At 40.5% G+C, this 17798-nt stretch overlaps 2 protein-coding genes across 2 annotated transcripts; both read left to right on the top strand.

The window, feature by feature from the left end:
• LOC144661689 (uncharacterized) lies at positions 1–10588 on the top strand. The gene is made up of 4 exons (XM_078522494.1): positions 1–268; positions 488–1407; positions 4159–4592; positions 6237–10588. The coding sequence occupies exons 2-4, from the start codon at positions 503–505 to the stop codon at positions 9872–9874; spliced, it is 4977 nt and encodes a 1658-aa protein (XP_078378620.1). The 5' UTR covers positions 1–268; positions 488–502; the 3' UTR covers positions 9875–10588.
• Positions 10589–13118: 2530 nt separating this feature from the next.
• Positions 13119–17487, top strand: LOC144659605 (ribulose-phosphate 3-epimerase-like). Its single transcript, XM_078520072.1, has 8 exons — positions 13119–13279; positions 14083–14159; positions 14368–14399; positions 14936–14996; positions 15374–15420; positions 15681–15815; positions 16234–16320; positions 17229–17487. Exons 1-8 carry the CDS (start codon positions 13149–13151, stop codon positions 17349–17351), a joined length of 693 nt encoding a protein of 230 aa, XP_078376198.1. The 5' UTR covers positions 13119–13148; the 3' UTR covers positions 17352–17487.
• The last annotated feature ends 311 nt before the right edge of the window (positions 17488–17798 follow it).

The following is a 17798-nucleotide window of genomic DNA, read 5'->3' as shown; positions in this document are numbered from 1 at the left end:
AAGGCGTTCGGTCACTGTTCGGTGAGCAACAGTGTTGAAAACAGCGTTATTTATTTATGTTCACAAGGGAAGACATCATTAAACACGCTCTAAAGATAATGTATGTTCGATTTTCAAGTTTTCAGGATTTAAGATGCGTATATTCGAAGACGACGGCGTAAATTAGATTTGACAGCTACTCCACTGAACAGAAACTAAAACCCGGAAGCATGGCGGAATGAGGGAGCAGGCTTGTGAGCCTTAAATGGCTTGAGAACACTCTAAATTCGTAAGTTTGTTTCTTGTGTTTCCTTTGTCTTTTTGTCGTTCGTATTGCCTACCGCCATTTATGCACCAAAAGACATTATTGAGCGTCCACCATGAACTTATTTGCCGGTGCCCGTCAGACACATGTTGGTCTCACATGGGCACGTCGATATTGCCACGGCACCAGTTAACCTAAAATAAAATATAAAGTGTAATATCACTTCTCTTTTTTTTTATCTAGAAAAATCTATTTGCAATGCAAGATTCAATAGAGACCGAGGCGAAGGCGAAGGACACAGGACTTCGACCCAATAATGATGGCGGCGAGAATGGCAATGATGAACTGTCACAAGAAATCGCATCAAATTCACCTGAAACTGAAAGTGTTGTTTCTTCGCCGAAAGAAGGAGGAAACGGTGAATCGTCAGAATGCAGCCCAGACACTAAGAGCAAAAAGAAGAAGAAGAAAAAGAAAAAGAAGGCAGAGACGGCGAACATTGCTCCTGTGTTCGAAAATGACGGCAAGTCAACTTCAACTTCGATAGATGCAAAAGTAGATCCAAATTTAGCAATTGATGCTGCAAAAGGATGCGAGGGAAGTGATCCTGTGGAAAATAGCGCTGCCCCCAAAAAGAAGAAGAAGAATAAAAAGAAAAAGAAAACAGCAAGCGAAGTCTTAGAGGATGAGTTGAAAGCTGGTGATGCCCTGGAAGAGAAACCTGGCAACCAGGACATGAGTGCTTCAAAGGAAAGTGATTCTTCGGCTGGCATTACAAACGAAGAGCAAGGAGATTTAATCATGATGAAAACTGAAAAGCAGGATATTGATGCAGATTCTGAGTCGAGAAAAGAGGATGGTGATGCTGCGAGTGCTGCCCCAAGCAATGGCTCAGAGAATGACAGTGAAAATGCACCTGGGGACTCACCCAAAGACACAGAACCAGTCAAAGAAGAAGATCCCCCTGCCTCAGAAGAGGAAGATGGGAGTTGTGCTCCAGAGGCTCTAGAGGCTCCAGTGCCAGAAAAAGTAAAACCTGAATTAGCCACAACAGTGGATGGAGCCGAAGAATCTGATGTAGATACTGGGCATACAGACATGCCCATAGAAGAAGTGGAATCTGATACTGAAGATAGCTCATCTGATGAACTAGATAATGGAGGGTAAGTTTATTTATTATTGGGACTGTTCATTTTTTATTGGAGGTGGGGTTGGGAGAGGGGGCTGGTGGGATTCGATAGACAGTGCCTGTAAATATAATGAAATTTTACCCAGGCCCTGCTTCATAATAGGGCTTATCACGGTTTTCGACGCCATCTTGACGAGTAGGCAAAGTGGTTAGAAATTACAGTGTTTGTATGGGAATCCGACAGCAAATATCTTTTACAAAAATTGAATTCTGGACAACTTATGAATTGCAAAAATAAGATACTAGGCAAAAGTTTTTATTTGCCAAGTTTGAAGGATGAAGCTGGGCAAGAAAGCGTTCAGTTACGTTTTTTAATTTTCCATACATTTGTCTAATTTTGTCCGCAAATTGAAGCTGTTAGCGGGAAAAATTGTAGACAAATGTATAGGAAATTAAAACCGTAACTGAACGCTTTCTAGCACAGGTACATCCTTCAAACTTGGCAAATAAGAACTTTTGCCTAGTATCTTAACTTTACAATTCATAAGTAGTCCAGAATTCAATTTTTGTAAAAGATAAGTGCTGTCGGATTCCCTTACAAACACTGTAATTTCTAACCGCATTGCCTACCCGTCAAGATGGCGTCGAAAACCTTCTTTTCAATAAAATAATAATAATAATAATAATAATACTTTATTTATATAGCGCTATTTCTATTTCTAACCAATAGCGTTTTACAAGTTATTTACAATTAAAAATTACATATCTATATTAAAAAAGTTACAATTTGTATATAATAAAAAGAATAAAAGATCAATAAAAGAATTAAAAGGAATAAAAAGACTAACTAATCACCTAAGTTAATTGTAAAAATACACTAAATTATAAAAATATCTAAGTAAAAGCTTTCCTAAAAAGATGTGTCTTTAGTTTGCGCTTAAACTCTGAAATGCCATTGCACGATCAAATTTCTAGAGGTAAGGCCTTCCAGAGTTGCGGCGAGGCTACAGAAAAAGCTCGAAATCCGTAGCTGCGCAAATTATAAGTGACGCCATCCAAGCGATGGCCATTCATGAAACGTAGATTACGTCTCGGAACATATCTCTTGATAAAGCAAATGTACTCACCTTTCTTGATTTCTGTTGTCATTTTGAGCTATTTCATCATTTTGGGGAGTTTTGAGAGTATATAAAAAACCCTATTCGATTGATTTCTCGAATCCTGAGTTTGGGAGGCCTGTGTTCTATCAAGTAAAATGACAGAGTAAAAATGTTTATATTTATTTATTTTTTGGTGACCAAATGTTTAGATTTGGCTACCACTAAAGCCAAGTGGCTACTGGAAAAAAAGTTAATTTTGTGCCCTGTAGTGTGGATGAACAGTGCAAACATTTGGTGGGAGCTACTTGAAGCTGCTTAGTACATAACATAGTAGGGGGGTCCAGGGGTATACCGCCCAGGAAAATTTTAATTTTCAGAAACTCAAAAATGCTATTTTAGGCATTCTGGTATCATATATGCCATCATACAACACTTGAAGGTAATTATTTCAAGTAACCCCCCTTATACAACAATTGTTTTTTGCATGCCCCCCCCCCCCCTGAAGTCATATTTTTTGGCCTGTCCTCTCCTACAAATCCCACCAGCCCCACTACCCCCCAAAAAATAAACCGTAGTCTCAGTAGTCTGTTTCTAAGAAATCGGCCACTCAAAATTCATTCAAAATACATCCAGTTCCTAGTGGCGTATTGGGGGACTCCATAAAAAAATCCATGCCATACCATGGACGGCTTTTTGGAATTCCAAGGGCAAGGGGGCATTCTTTGAACTAAAATTCCAAAGGCGTGGGGGGATACCTATAATTGGAATTACAAAGACATGGGGGAGTTGATCTTGGATTTCTGGAAGGGACATACGAGAGTGTTCCTTGAAAATGCTAACTTTGTGAACTACTTATTCATAGATAAAGCATGAACTGATGACTGCCTCAGTTCATGCTTTATCATTGTTGCCTAAGGTAAGGTGGGTAAGGCAAAGTCTGTGTCCGAGCCAAGTGGCCCATACAGCCGGGATGCTAGTCCATCGCAGGGTTAGCCCCCAGCAGTAAATTTGTCGGTACCCATTTATACACCTGGGTGGAGAGAGGCACTGTGAGAGTAAAGCGTCTTGCCCAAGAACGCAACGCAGCGCCCAGCCGGCCAGGCCTCAAACTCGGGCCGTTCGACTGGGAGTCAAGCAGGCTAACCATTAGGCCACAGTTGTTGCCTAAGGAGCGCTTTAAATTAAGCTCAAGCATTCCTTAGACATCATATTCACACTGATGAAGGGTTTTACTGAAATATCTGTTTTATATACAGCATTTAAAGCACTCTGAGAACACTATTGAACACTTATTGAACATATTCTCTCAGCCAATACTGTAACAAATGACAGCAATGGTTAGACGGCAATGGTTAGCAAGCCCAGTAAAGTTCTTTGTTGTATGTTTTTGTTCGCTTTTTTGGGTGTTGACCCTGCACAACCTGAAAGAATACAATAACTTGTGGTAAGGTGCATGTTTATGCAACTAACCAATAGAAACATTACAATTACGTAATTCGTACATAGTGCATGCATGAGTGCAAAACAAAAGAAGTGCAGGGTCGTGGACCTTCCAACATATATAAAATCCTGGCCTCTTTGTTTGCTCCTTTGATGTTTGCCAGGCTTCCTAACCATTTCCCTCTTTTACTATGATGGTACAAACAAGAACAGAATTAAAAAGCACTTTCTTTATCTGTTTCCAGGAGAAACATACTGTGTATTTTCAAAATCATTTATGGAGTTGGCCTTCGAGCACTCAGGAAGCTCTTCATGGATATCAATCCCACTTGGACCAATCAGCCCTCTGATGCAGCTGGGTTTGACAAGGGGAAGATGAAGTTTACTAATAAAGAAGATGAAGCAAGTTTCAACCATGGAAATATCCAAGAGTGGGACTTCTCATTAATGACAACTGTGCTTCTATATTCAAAGAGCTGTGCATTGGAGATGAGCAAGAGACCTGGTTACAGCATTGCGCTGAAGGAATTGAAGAAGTGCCGAAACAAACTGCTTGGACATCCTTCCACAGAAACAATGTCTGATACAGATTTTAACTACTATTGGCCATTGCTGTCAAACAACTTCATAACACTTGGAGCTGATCCAGCTGAGATTGATGAAACAAAGCTTCAGTCAGGTAACTTCCAACAAACACTAAAACAAGGAGATAAATAGTCAGACAATTACTATGAAAATTAAAAGCACTAAATTGCAGATTAAGCAATATAAAGCAGAGCAACTGATATTAACAGCCTCCTACGCAGACGTTCTTTGGGCTTGTCACATGTTTCTGCTCAACCGAGCTGCCGCTACCATTCGCCGGTGGTTAACCAATCATAGCTAACCTATGAATTTCAATGTGCTTTATTACCTGGTCTTATTTTCAGTTATTTCGACATGCCTCAGCTTTATGTTTTGGAGTTTTTTGATAATTTTGTTCATCAGTTATCTTCCACTGCATCACTCTCACTGTCCAAACTGGCCTCTATAGTTTAGTTCTTCAAAATCTCACTTGTGGAGTTGTAGATGTACCTATCCGGTAAACTGTGGAATACCTTATGCTTTGTTATGTTAAGCTTGTTTTGTTTGCTGTTTTTTACGAAGGCGATCATATTAATTATTTTATGACAGTTCTGAGGCTTCATATTGAAGAATCAAAAGCGAAAGCGAAAACAATGTAAATACTCGGCGACAGGTTCAGGCCCTGTTTAGGACAGAAGAGCTTGAAATTATATACCCTGTTCAGGGCTGGAGGAGTAAAAAACCATACCCTATCCAGCGGCACGACCCCTTATAGGCCGTAAAGGGGAGTGCCCCTACCCCTCCCCCCGGGGGGCTATTGTTTCTTGGTCTTGTCACAGACAAAACAACTGAGGAGCGAAAACGTAGACTTGGGGAATCAACCTAGTGAAAACTGTGACGAGACCAAGAACTAATGTAATCAGGATATCAGGTGAGCTATTAGTTTTTTGTCTTGTCACAGTTTTCACTAGGTTGAGGGCGACCTCTGTGGCCGGTGAATAAACGGTCTGTCCTGTATGAAAGAACGCTCGATTGCTGTGCACCCGATAAACATGCTATGGTTGATACTATACCAGCCGCATTGGAATCGGGCAATTCCCCAGAATTTAAAAGAGTACAATTGAAATACTCCAATCGAAGCAAAATTCTACTATAATCACCGTCCTGGTAGGAATGTACCCGAATGAGCCTGGGGAGGAGGTCTATCCCCCTCCCTCCCTCCCCGACAAAGGCTTTCTGTATCAACCAATGATCACTGATGCATAAACAAAAATTAAAAAAGTCAAGTTGAAAATTTTCTATGTGAGTTAAAAATGTACGCGAGCATTGCAAGGTCTAGTACAAACGTTGAGTTAGAAAATTGAAAGATAAGTGTACAACACGTCTCCAATAATGTGAAATCTGAAAGAAGGGTGTAAAATTTTGAATTGAGATGTAAAATTCAAATGTTGAAGTTGAAAATTTAGATGATGAAGTTAAAATCCAAACAATGAATTTTGGCGGGGATCGTAGGCCATTAGTTATCCCTGCAAGCGTCTATTTTAACTTTTGTAACTTAAACAGCTTTGATTCTTATATTATCGTCATGTTCCACAACTTGAAGTATAAATTAGGTGAGAATCTTAATATTCAGATAATCTCATTTTGTAACACTACTACCTTTTCTTGGTGGTTATGAAAGTTGGTGGATAAGTGTTGGTGTACAGTTGGTGTTTTAATGGTACAGCTAATTTATTTTTCATTAAACTTCTCTCTTCAGATGAAATCCTTAATGCTGGAGGGAGCTACAAGCAGTTGTACTTGACAGAGCAAGCCAGACTCGTCCCTTTCGGAAGGAAGCTGGATTCGATAGAAGACAAAGTGGACAACCTCACCGAAATGCTTGCCAGAAGATCATCTGATCCTGCCAGCAAAACGCCAGTTAGTCCAAGAGATCTGAGCGGCCCTAACTGGGATGAATGGCTGAGGTTTTGTGACGCAGTCGGAGATTTTGATACGCGCAAGAACCAGTACATTCTTGTTACTGATGCTCTCTCCCCTCAGAATCTTGACTGCTTTTCGATTTTGAGAAGTGTAGCCTGGAAGATGGTTTTAGATTTCGACCCCATGTCAGAGGAGAAAGGATTCTACCACTCATTCACGTCACAAGAAGGACAAGGTAGCTTAGTAAGCATGTTTACACCAGCAGAGGTAAAGGGAAGTTCAATGGTTAGCCTAGCACGTCAAATTGATCCCAATAAAGTCCAGTGGATGTTTGTCAATGGAAGATCAAGTGACACAGCTGGCAAGTTACAAACATTTTCTGATTGGGAGGCAACCTCAGTCAAAGAAATCTCGAGATTTTTGGGATGCTGTTGTGATCCAGATAAGTTTGACAAACAGAAACCTGTGGTGTGCTTAATTCTTCCATTTTGCCAAGAAAGTGCCCCCTATTTAGAAGTAACACTGAGTCGACTGTTTGAAAACTTTGATGATCAATTCAATTTCAAAACTGTGTCTTTTAAGCAGGAGAAACCCCTTGACGTTTTAAGGAAGGTCAAAGTGCGCACAGTTGACTTAAGTCCCAAGCTAGTGCATCTGGGTCTGAAAGAAATGCTCAGTTCATCGTCAACCCAGCAGTACCGAATGCCCACCTCCCAGGCCAAGGTTTATGCAGACCTCAGTGAGAAAGAGTACCTTTACCTAAAGGAGCATCTAGAAATCCTGTACCAAGGCTGTGAAGAATTACCCGAAGTCTCAAATGACCCATCAGAGGAAGATGCACAACTAAAGAACTTTCTCGATGAGCACAGAAGGTTATTCATGTCAGGGAACGAGATTTCATTTGCAAGCCTCTATGACAACCATGACGCTAAGAGGGAGATTGAGCGGGACATCCAGATTCATGTCCAACGCCTTCTAGACAACAGGCTTACACGCTCAATGATGGTGGAAATTAAGCATTCACCAGGTACTGGTGGTACTACCATTGCTCGCCGGGTGATGTGGGATCTTCACAGAGCTTACCCATGTGCATTCATAGAGATAGGCTCACATCTCTACTTTGATGAAGATAACAGTTACGCCAGCAAACTTGCTGACCGCATTGCAGCACTGGAGGAGATCTGCCACACGTCCCCTGTCATTCTAATCGATGGAAAGCAATCAAGGGTAACTGAAGGCCTATCAAACAAACTTTTACGAATGCTGGGAAACAGAGGTAAACGAGCCCTTTTGATACGTTGCCAGCATGGATCGAAGACGTCATCAAAAGAAAGTCAAGAGCCATCACGTGTCCACCCGGTGTTCTACGTAGATGTGAAGCTTGAAGATTCAGTTGCTGATCTGAATGAATTTCAGTCAAAATACAAGGAATTCATCGAGAAGTCATTAGGTGAGCCGCCAGTATCAGGCCCCTGCCGTGTGTTTCACTTTCCACTCCTGGCAATGATGCAAACGTTTCGGCCCAAGCTCAAGAAGATAATTGACGACACCTGGAACGAGATGAAGACCCTCCAGCAAGAAATTGCCGTTGTTGTGGCATTCATTCAGAAGTATGCGAACGAAACAACTCCAGCCCTCCTCCTTTATGATGCTTTTAAGAGGTACATCCGTCTGGAAGATGGCAAAAATGTCACTTACAAGGATATCAAAGAGTTGTTTTCAGAGCACTTACTGAACCTGATGGTACCTTCAAATCCATGGCTCCGTCGAGGAAGGATGTATCACTTGATGGAATCCTCGCCTCAAAAGTATACATTTCAGCATCGATTGGTTGCTGAGTTGCTGCTGAAAAAGTGTCTGCAGGAGCAAGGCTGTGACCTATTTCAAGTGGTAAGCCAATTCCTTCAGTATCCAGTGTATCAGCGTGACGACTTCCTATTACTTTTTGAAGAGCTCTTTGTCTACAACAAGGACGGTCAAAGAAAACGAAAGTTTTCGTTTCTCTTTGAAGAACTCAAAGCCATAAACCCGGAACGTGCTGCTGAGGTGTTTTGCGAGGCTGCCGGGAAAACCGGGGACTCAGTCATATTTGCAAGCGCTGCAAGATTTTTTGCCAAGATGGAGCCCCCCTTATTTCCAAAGGCAATGGAGCTCATTGAGCAAGCCTTTCAAGCTAGGAACTCTAAACAGAGATTCAAAAGCATTTGTCATACGAAAGGGGTTGTGTTGTATATTGAGTTGCAATACAAGATCACTAAGGGCAAGATTAAAGATCTGGCAAAACTTGAAGAAGTGGCAAACAGAGTGCTTGAGGCGTACAAAGAAGCTCGCAACTTTCCTCCGACTTACCCCAATCCCCTGATTGGTGAGGTAGACGTTTGGTTGGCATGCATTGGGTGGATCATGAGAAACATCTGCAGTCGAGACTCCGAAAAAACTCTGAAGTTTCTAGCCAACCAGTGCCCTCCATTCTTCCGCACTTGTGTCAGTGATTCTTTTTATCTCCTCGACATCGTTGACGGAATTGTTCAAAGTGTTCCAACCCTGCAAGATCCAGAAGAAACGCAAAGAAAGTGCAATGATGCCAGGTTGTCTCTGATGAAGACGTTTGGAACAGGCCCTTCCTCAACGGGACGTCGACGCGATGCAGAAGACGTTGTTCAAGCTTGCAAGGCACTTTGTAGTGCCAAGAATTTTCCAAAGTCATCCGCATTGGAGCTGAAAAGGCTTCAGGCTCAATTTATTTTGAACTCCAGTGAACAAATCGACTCCTTAAAGCAAGAGCATCTAGAATTCCTGCTTAAACTTTTGGAAGAACTTGTGCTCAAGGAGAATGAACACCGACTAGCCTATCATTTAATGAAAGTCTGTGTACTGGTTACCGGAAAACAGCGTTACAGCCTCGAGCAAGGTCTTATTGTGTGCGACAAGTGGTTAGAGTTCTCGCATCATGATTGCCTTCCCTACTTCTACCAAATGGCCATTTGTTTCCTAAAGATCCTTGATGGGCATGCGATGGAGTTTATGCCGAAGTACTTGAAAGCCTTGAAAATGTGTCGAGAGAAGTCACAGAACCATTGTCGCAGCAGCCAGTCAACACTGTTTGTGAGCAAAGAAGGGGAGGGAATGTCTCGACTTGTCACTCGCAGCACTTTGTTTCGTGGGGAAACTGACTACTCCACTGACGTTTCTGAAAAAGTCACAAGGTTCTGGCTGGTTGACAATAGGAAGAAGTTGCTCGAATGCAAAGGACGAATCAGGCTGGGACCGTCTTCCGATCGAGGAAAAACGTATCCCTACATCGAATTGCTACAAGGTAAAGTGGACCTTTACGTGGGCAAGAACGCAGACATTGGCAAGGTGGATAGAGACTTTACCATAGGACAGTTGGTCTACTTTGTGGTTAGTTTCAACCTTCAGGGTCCTGTTGCAAACGGAATAACATTCGCCCCACATAATGCAACACCTCATTAGAAGGAACGTACACAAGCTATTCACTGAACCAGCACTGAAACCTTATCTTAATCTGCCACAAAAGTAAGATGAGACTAATCATTGCAGGCAATTGATCATGATAACCATTTTATCATTGCTATCCAATAATACTCCAGACTATTCCTTGATTGTTCTTTGATCTTGGTTTTAAATTGAATTACTGATTTTTTGTAGAGAATGTCATTGTAGCGTTGAATATATTACAGCATGTTAAAAGACATGTATAAAGCTGACTAGAAAAGTGCATTGGTAGATTTTGTGTAAATGATTAATGGTTATGGAGAGTGTTTATTTGTAACAGAACGATACGAACGATAAGTTAAAGTTTGACATTTGGCATTTAGTAAAAGCCAAACATGTATACTAAAAGAGCGTTGTGTGGTATTAAGACGTTGAAATATTGTAAATTACATGAGTCCCATATTTCGTAAACATTAAACACCACTGAATTTATGACATTTCTTGCCTTTTTATACCCTTTTATAGCTTTCGTCTCCTGCTCCACCAAAAAGTAGGCTCCCACACTTCGTCCACGCCATAGCCGCTGAGTTCTACTGACAATCAGCTGGTAACTTGAACAGGCACATTCATGTTTTCGGGTAACGTCGAACGCCCCCAGACTAAGTATTAAAGTTATGCTGCCAGTATAGCAATGCCGCTTTTTACTTCACATGCTCTATTCCAAGACTTTCTTTTTCAGCCGGTTTCTCGCCCCAGAGACAGTGATCCTTTAAGTCAACCCAAGGATAGCCCCGCCCCTTCATATTTGCATTACATTTAACGTGGATGCAAAGCAAAATAAATGAATGAATAAATAAATAAATAAATCACTTTATTTAAGTGTCGATATATTTAGCACTGTTGTGCTAATTGTGGACACTGTAATTAAATAAACAGATATTGCAAATCGAACATAAACTTGCTAAAAATCCCAACTGGCAGGAGGCTAACCAGTTGGCTGTTTACAAAGCGTGGAGGGGTTGAATTCGGGACGACCGAAGACAAATCCATCTAGTGGCAGGGAGGTGGATTTGAACCCGGGACCGTCAGATTACAAGTCCAGCGCCCTACCACTAGGCCACGCCACTCCTCCTCATTGGTTGCTTAGGATCGGCGGAAATGGAATAGTAATTTACCGAAAATCCTTCCAAAAATCGTGGATTACGTGTAAAGGTAATCCTTTCATTCCTGTTGGTACGATCCCTTGGGAAATTTCAGTACCATTTGCTCACTTCTCCCATTTCCATCAAGGGGGAAACAAATCGCATACCGTAGAATTCCGGTTATAAGCCCTGGGCTTATACAACTTCGTAAGGGTTTTTGGGTGGGCTTATAAGCGGAAGGAAAAAAAACGTTTCGAAACGTATGGCGGCCTTTTACGGACTAAATAACGAATGACTATACATCAATGTTATGTTGCATACATCGATGTTGTGTGAACTAAAAGATGTTCGATACAACTAAAAGATGTTCGATACAACTAAAAGATATTTGATACAACTAAAAGATGTTCGTTAGAACTAAAAGATACAAAGTATTTGATACAACTAAAAGATGTTTGTTACAACTAAAAGATATTCGATCCAACTAAAAGATGTTTGTTTCAAATAAAAGATGAGGAAGCGGAAATGAATTTTGAAAACAGGAAGTGACATTTTACCCAGGTTTCCTGCGATCCAACGCACATACAAAATGGCTTTTGGTGGAGCTGCGATATGGCTGCCAGATACAGAAAGGTTTTTTCCATTTTATTTTAACAGGCTAATAACAAGTGCACAGCAACAACGAAACACCAAAGCCACTCAATTCGATTCTTCGAAGTTCTTCATTCGTAGACTGGACATACGCACAGGAAGCTTAATCACTACTAGATATATATCCTAGGCGAGCTATGAAGTCACTTCGAGAGAATCGCCGAAGTCGGTTACTTACATGTAATGTTTCCAACTGCTATTGGATGGTCTTCACACTTCACCGTTCCTTTTTACCAATACAATAGACTGACTAAGTAACCGACTCTTCGAATGGATCAAGATTCCTTTTGCATTCTTCGGCGATTCTCTCGAAGTGACTTCAGTCGTAGCTCGCCTAGGATACCTAGTAGTTGGTGTAACTACCCGATTAAGCAAGTTTCCTGTGCGTATGACTCTTCTATTCTTACAGTTAGAACATTTAAAGTTCTTTCCTATTCTTTCAGTCTACGAATGAAGAACTCCGAAGAATCGAATTGAGTGGCTGCACTTGTTATTAGCCTGCTTAAATCCAAAAAAAACTCTTTCTGTATCTAGTGAATCTGGCAGCCATATCGCAGCTCCACCAAAAGCCATTTTGTATGTGCGTTGGACCGCTTGGAACCTGGGTAAAATGTCACTTCCTGTTTTCAAAATTCATTTCCGCTTCCTCATCTTTTATTTGAAACAAACATCTTTTAGTTGGATCGAATATCTTTTAGTTGTAACAAACATCTTTTAGTTGTATCAAATACTTTTATCTTTTAGTTGTAACGGACATCTTTTAGTTGTATCAAATATCTTTTAGTTGTATCGAACATCTTTTAGTTGTATCGAACATCTTTTAGTTGTTTCAAAAATCTTTTAGTTCACACAACATCGATGTATGCAACATAACATTGATGTATAGTCATTCGTTATTTAGTCCGTAAAAGGCCGCCATACATCGGGTAGAGGGGGGCTTATATCCGGGGGGGGCTTATAACCGGATGTGTTTTTTTTGTTTCCAGGTTGATGGGCCTATAACCGGGGGGGCTTATAACCGGAATTTTACGGTATTGAATTGATGTCACTTCTTGCGTTTTTATGTCGGTTTTGTGATTTTAAAAGAACACTAGCTTGACAGATTCAACGGCCATTCCACCCCGACCGCTAGGTAAAGGGACCGCAAGACACCGGGTACGAGATAGCAATTTTCAAATATTTTCAAAAAAGGCACGTGACTTGTGGGAGGCACACCCGGGGAGCACAGTGGTCAAACTTTACTTCCAGCTAAAACTGCTGCTTATGAACTACTCACTTACAATCCAAAAGTTAAGACAGTGAAAAGTTGAGCTCTCCTTTTCATCACATTTTCGTACAAAAATCTTGCATATTTTCGCTTCAAACTCTTACCAGAACTCATAGAAAGTTAGAGGCGGCGAAAACCGGAAGTGCGTTGGTTTTTGCGTTTCACCGCTGAGAAGGAATAGGCTCAAATGAGCGCCCACGCACAAGTCAGTGGCTTCGCGCAAAACAACAAAATGGCCGCCACTTGCTGCACATGTAAGATTGGACCTTCTATTTTAAATGCCGATCTGTCGTGCTTGGCTGATGAATGCCACAGGTTGTTAGAATGTGGCGCCGACTACCTGCATCTGGACGTAATGGACGGGTAAGTGCCATAAATATCGGGTGGATTAAGCGAATACCTCGAGCAGAACTAGGGTTCGCAGATCTGCTGCTTTAAACATTTTCTACTTCGCGAATAATAAGCTTAATTACAAATTTACACACCAGAGATTGTTGTTTCTATGAAATACGCCATATACATGGTGAACCTTATGCCGAAATTCGCTTCATGCTTTACAATTTTTTTTAATAAATCTAATAGACCTCCAAGGCTCCAGCACATGCTGCCTTACGCTCAAATTTGATTTGAGTGGGAATATGCAAAAATGTTACACACTTGCCACTTGAAAGCACAACATTGAATTAAAAGTATTGCACTTCTATAAGAGAGTACTTTTGTGGAGAAATCATCGCTGTATGCACTGTGCCAAGTTATTTGTGTGTTTAGGGCCATTCCATTTTATATCCACCCCCCTCTCCATATTGATGAGGTACTGTAAGTCAAAATTTGCCCCCTAAGAAAAAAGATCAAAGTGCTGACATGATACTCCCCTTCAGAAATAACCTGGTTTTTTAAAACTCTTTCAGAAAAAAGCCAACTTTTCCCTAACCCCTTCAAAAATGTTCGAAAGAATGCCGACAGGGCTACCCTCTCAGAAATTACTTTCAAAGCTTTCATCTATGGGGGGGGGGGGGGGGGGGGGGGAGGAGGACATAATGGATATTAAATGAAATAGCCCTATACGTGTATTGTCCCTATACGTGTATTAAAAAAAACATCCTTGTGCAAAAGGGAATGTTGTGGGAATTGATTTATTGACATCTCACATCATCTTTCTTGCATAGCCATTTTGTGCCAAATTTGACATTTGGTGCCCCCTTGGTGAAGTGCTTGAGGAAAAAAGTACCAAATACTTTTTTTGGTGAGTGAAGAAATTTGATTAGCATTTGTGTTATATTTTTGACAATCACATGGTATTTGATGTCACAAGCTTAAATTTATAGCTAGTAGTCGTGCTGTAAATTTGTATTTTGTGTGATTAATATGTTTCATTGTTAATATTTATTTAAGATAATTAGCAGTACCATAAAAAGGAATTTCTCATTGCATCAAATTATTGAATTTTTCAGATATGCACATGATGGTTGCAAATCCAGAGAAGGTAACTGACTGAGAAATGATTTCATTTTTAAATGAAAATTAAATGGAGAATGTGGCACTTAATCCAGTGGGAAATCTAGAGGAAATTCCTCTAGGACAGGGTTCGTACTGGTCCTAGAAAACCTTGAAAGTCCTGGAATTTTATTGTGGCACTTTCCAAGACTGGAAACTCCTGGAAAAAGACTACCTAAAATTATAAGGAATGTACAGACAGTAAGGAGAAATAATATTGAGATCTTGGGAGTGAAAGGGTTAAATAAATGTGAATTTTGGAGTCCTCGAAAAATCAATCTTAGTCCTTGAAAAGTCCTGGAAAGGTGTTTGTGAAAAAGGGTAAGAACCCTGCTAGGAGCTCCCTTGACCCCTCACTCCTCCCATAAAAGAACCCCCCCCCCTCCCCCCACCATTTCAAGCAAGGAAGGATACACGTTCTCTTTGGGCTTCATTTTACCCTTTTAAGCACCTGTAAATCAGTGCAAAATTGTGAGTCAGACATTTTTTTATCAATAACTCAAAGGTTTGTTTTGCTGTATTTAGTGGGTAGATGACATGGCTGATGCTGGGGCAGATCAGTACACTTTTCACTTGGAAGCAACAGGTAAGTGAGGTATATAAATAAAAGCTACATGCAAGTAGTTTTCTCTTGAATGTTATGTAACAAAGGATGTTAAATGCTTTGATTATCCAACTCTGCTTCGTAGAGTAAAAATGACGTGTGAAACGAATACAAATCTTATTCCCATGACCATGCAGGCAAATTATTTTTAAAATGTGGCAAGTAAGCATTTTGGGGAAAGAAAACAATGGTTAATAAATCTTTTATTAGACATGTTAGTGTTAAGTATCGCTGTATATTTTTAGGAGTCATGCAGTATTTTGACTTGCCGTTTGGGCTCGGCAAAATACTGCAGGACTCGTAAAAATATACAGTGATACTACACATAAAAATGTCTAATAACATATGTTTACTTATAGACAAGCCGGTGGACCTGATAAACCAAATCAAAAAAGCAGGAATGAAGGTAACTTTCACTTATTGTCAAATATAATTATTCCAAAAGCTATATATTTTTGTACTTCACACATGTCTGTTTTCTGGTCCTTCCTGGTAGAAAGTGGCATCAGCACTGCCTACTATGCATGTTATAAAGCTCACTCATGTTCAAATCTATCTCATGCATTGTAACTATAATTCTCATTTTATTATAAAAGTGGTAACACTGGCAATCAGACAAAAATTGATGATCTGATTTCTGTATAATTTTCACTATACATCTTTAAGGTTGGTATTGGTATCAAGCCCAACACGCCAGTGGAGTCAGTGTTGCCGTTTGTAGAGCTGGTGGATATGGTGCTTATTATGACAGTGGAACCAGGGTTTGGTGGTCAAAAATTCATGGCAGACATGATGCCAAAGGTAAAATTATTTTATATAATTATTTGCTACAGTTGACTGAACTGACCTGATCCTCTTTGCCCCTCATGAGGCACAGGGCTTCCACCATAGCTCTCCACTGGCAGGGCTGTCATTAAGTTTTCAAGCAGCTGTCACATTTAAGTTATCACCAGTAGCATTTTGCTCTGCGTGCAAGTGTAACCTAATACCAATCAACATTTTCACTGTAACATTGAGTCAACTCAGCTGTAACAGGTGTTACGGGTTACGGCCCTTAATGACAGCCCTGACTGGACCCTGTTTGCAATCTGTTTGGCCCCACCCCATGTCTTCATGTTGTTCTCTCTCTCTTTCATTTCTTTAGAATGCTTTTTCGCTGTCATTTTGTACAATATTGCTGATTTAAGACTAATAAAATTGCATGTGTCCATAATTTCAGGTGAAACACCTAAGGACCAAGTACAAAGTTTTGGATATTGAAGTAGATGGAGGAGTGGGAATTCCAACTATTGAAGCTGCTGCTCAGGTACCCAATACATATTAGAATGACAATAACGTCAATCAAGTTCAGGGATACTGTGTTCTAACCCCAGGGGGGTACTCCAACTTGTAAATGACGGGGATGATCGAATGAAGGCAAAACTCAGGACCCAAAAAAATCCCTAAGCTTCCGACATTACCCCAAAAAATCCCTGGACTACAAAACTAACCCCCCAAAAAATCCCTTGTCAAATTACCCCTAAATTGCCAGGAGGGGCAATAACGCTTGAGTTTGATTATTCATCATACCATAAATACGCCAAGGCAGCGCCAAGGCACTTTAGTTCGTTTTTAATACCCCAAGAAATCCCCTATTTGAATGAAGTCACCCAAAAAAATACTTGCCTTGAATCTTCCAACCCAAAAAAATCCCGCACTTGAAAATTTCAAACCCAAAAAAATCCTTTGATCATCCCTGTCATTTAAAAGCCGGAGTACCCCCCCTGGGGTTCTAACAATATTGCAGTACTACAAGTCTGTAAAAATGATATGTCTTCTGTCATCGTTATTGAGTACTGCAAGGCAGTGAAATGAAATATCAAGAACTTTTACACCAGACTAGGGTTGCAGGCAGAGAGCACGCTCGGATTCCTTTTCACTGGTTTTGATAAAAAGGACAGCTCTCAGGTACCAGTTTCTGTAAGCCTTCTAAAATCCAGTGTAATGTAGATGAGCCACCACCATTGGGTGTACGTATCTCTTGACCATTAACCTAAAAGGAAGCCTGTTTTTTCACCTTTGCCATTTCTCCCCCACCTTGCCGCTCAAAGTTTTCATTCTCAATCTAGCTGATCCTTTCTGGGATCATCAATGCTATGTTTTGCCTGACAAATGCACACCTAACAAATGGCCTGTTTTGTGGTCTTCCATTTTAATATCCAATTAAATTTTTAGGCTGGTGCCAACATGATTGTATCTGGCAGTGCTGTTGTCAAGAGTGATAAACCAAAGGAGGTGATGGACTCCTTGAGGGCCACGACAGAAAAGTGGATAAAGATCAATCATGAAGCAAGTTGATGATGCAGGAAATCAACTACACGAGGGTTATTTTTCTTTTTTGAACATCGAATCTAGCCAGCAATTACAGTTGTATATAATTCACTGAATGATGTAATTTTTTTTTAAATAAATAAATACAACATATGCGGCCCCATTCTGATTTGACCTGATGAGTCGATACAAAGAGTTTTGTTTTGATTCCCTCAAAATAACTTGGCTCAGGCTGTGATATTGTTGTACATAAAATTAATCCAAGAGCAGGGATGCAAATAACAGTCGGTCATCAGCCGACCAAAATTTCTCATATCCAACGAAATCCCAAGTGTGGTCGGACATGATGTCCAGACAATTACGGCAACAATGAATTCAAATCTGCTGTGAGTAAATACTTACCGGTAGCAACAGAAGTGCAAACAGATCGCTAGGAAAGTGATAGCTCAGTAATTTTAAGGAAATAGAATTCAA

This window comes from Oculina patagonica, chromosome 7 (genome assembly GCF_052425735.1).
Source record: "Oculina patagonica isolate OP01 chromosome 7, crgOcupat, whole genome shotgun sequence".
In the NCBI taxonomy this organism is placed as follows: Eukaryota; Metazoa; Cnidaria; class Anthozoa; order Scleractinia; family Oculinidae; genus Oculina; species Oculina patagonica.
The sequence above is the reverse complement of the archived record's forward strand: the minus strand, read 5'-3'. Positions and strand labels throughout refer to the sequence as shown.

Coding starts and splice junctions, on each gene's coding strand:
- LOC144659605 (XM_078520072.1), top strand. CDS start 13,149: ATGGCCGCCACTTGCTGCACATGTAAGATTGGACCTTCTATTTTAAAT. Junction 14,160..14,367: donor AGTACCAAATACTTTTTTTG/GTGAGTGAAGAA, acceptor TGAATTTTTCAG/ATATGCACATGATGGTTGCA. Junction 14,400..14,935: donor TGGTTGCAAATCCAGAGAAG/GTAACTGACTGA, acceptor TGCTGTATTTAG/TGGGTAGATGACATGGCTGA.
- LOC144661689 (XM_078522494.1), top strand. CDS start 503: ATGCAAGATTCAATAGAGACCGAGGCGAAGGCGAAGGACACAGGACTT. Junction 1,408..4,158: donor GATGAACTAGATAATGGAGG/GTAAGTTTATTT, acceptor ATCTGTTTCCAG/GAGAAACATACTGTGTATTT. Junction 4,593..6,236: donor TGAAACAAAGCTTCAGTCAG/GTAACTTCCAAC, acceptor TTCTCTCTTCAG/ATGAAATCCTTAATGCTGGA.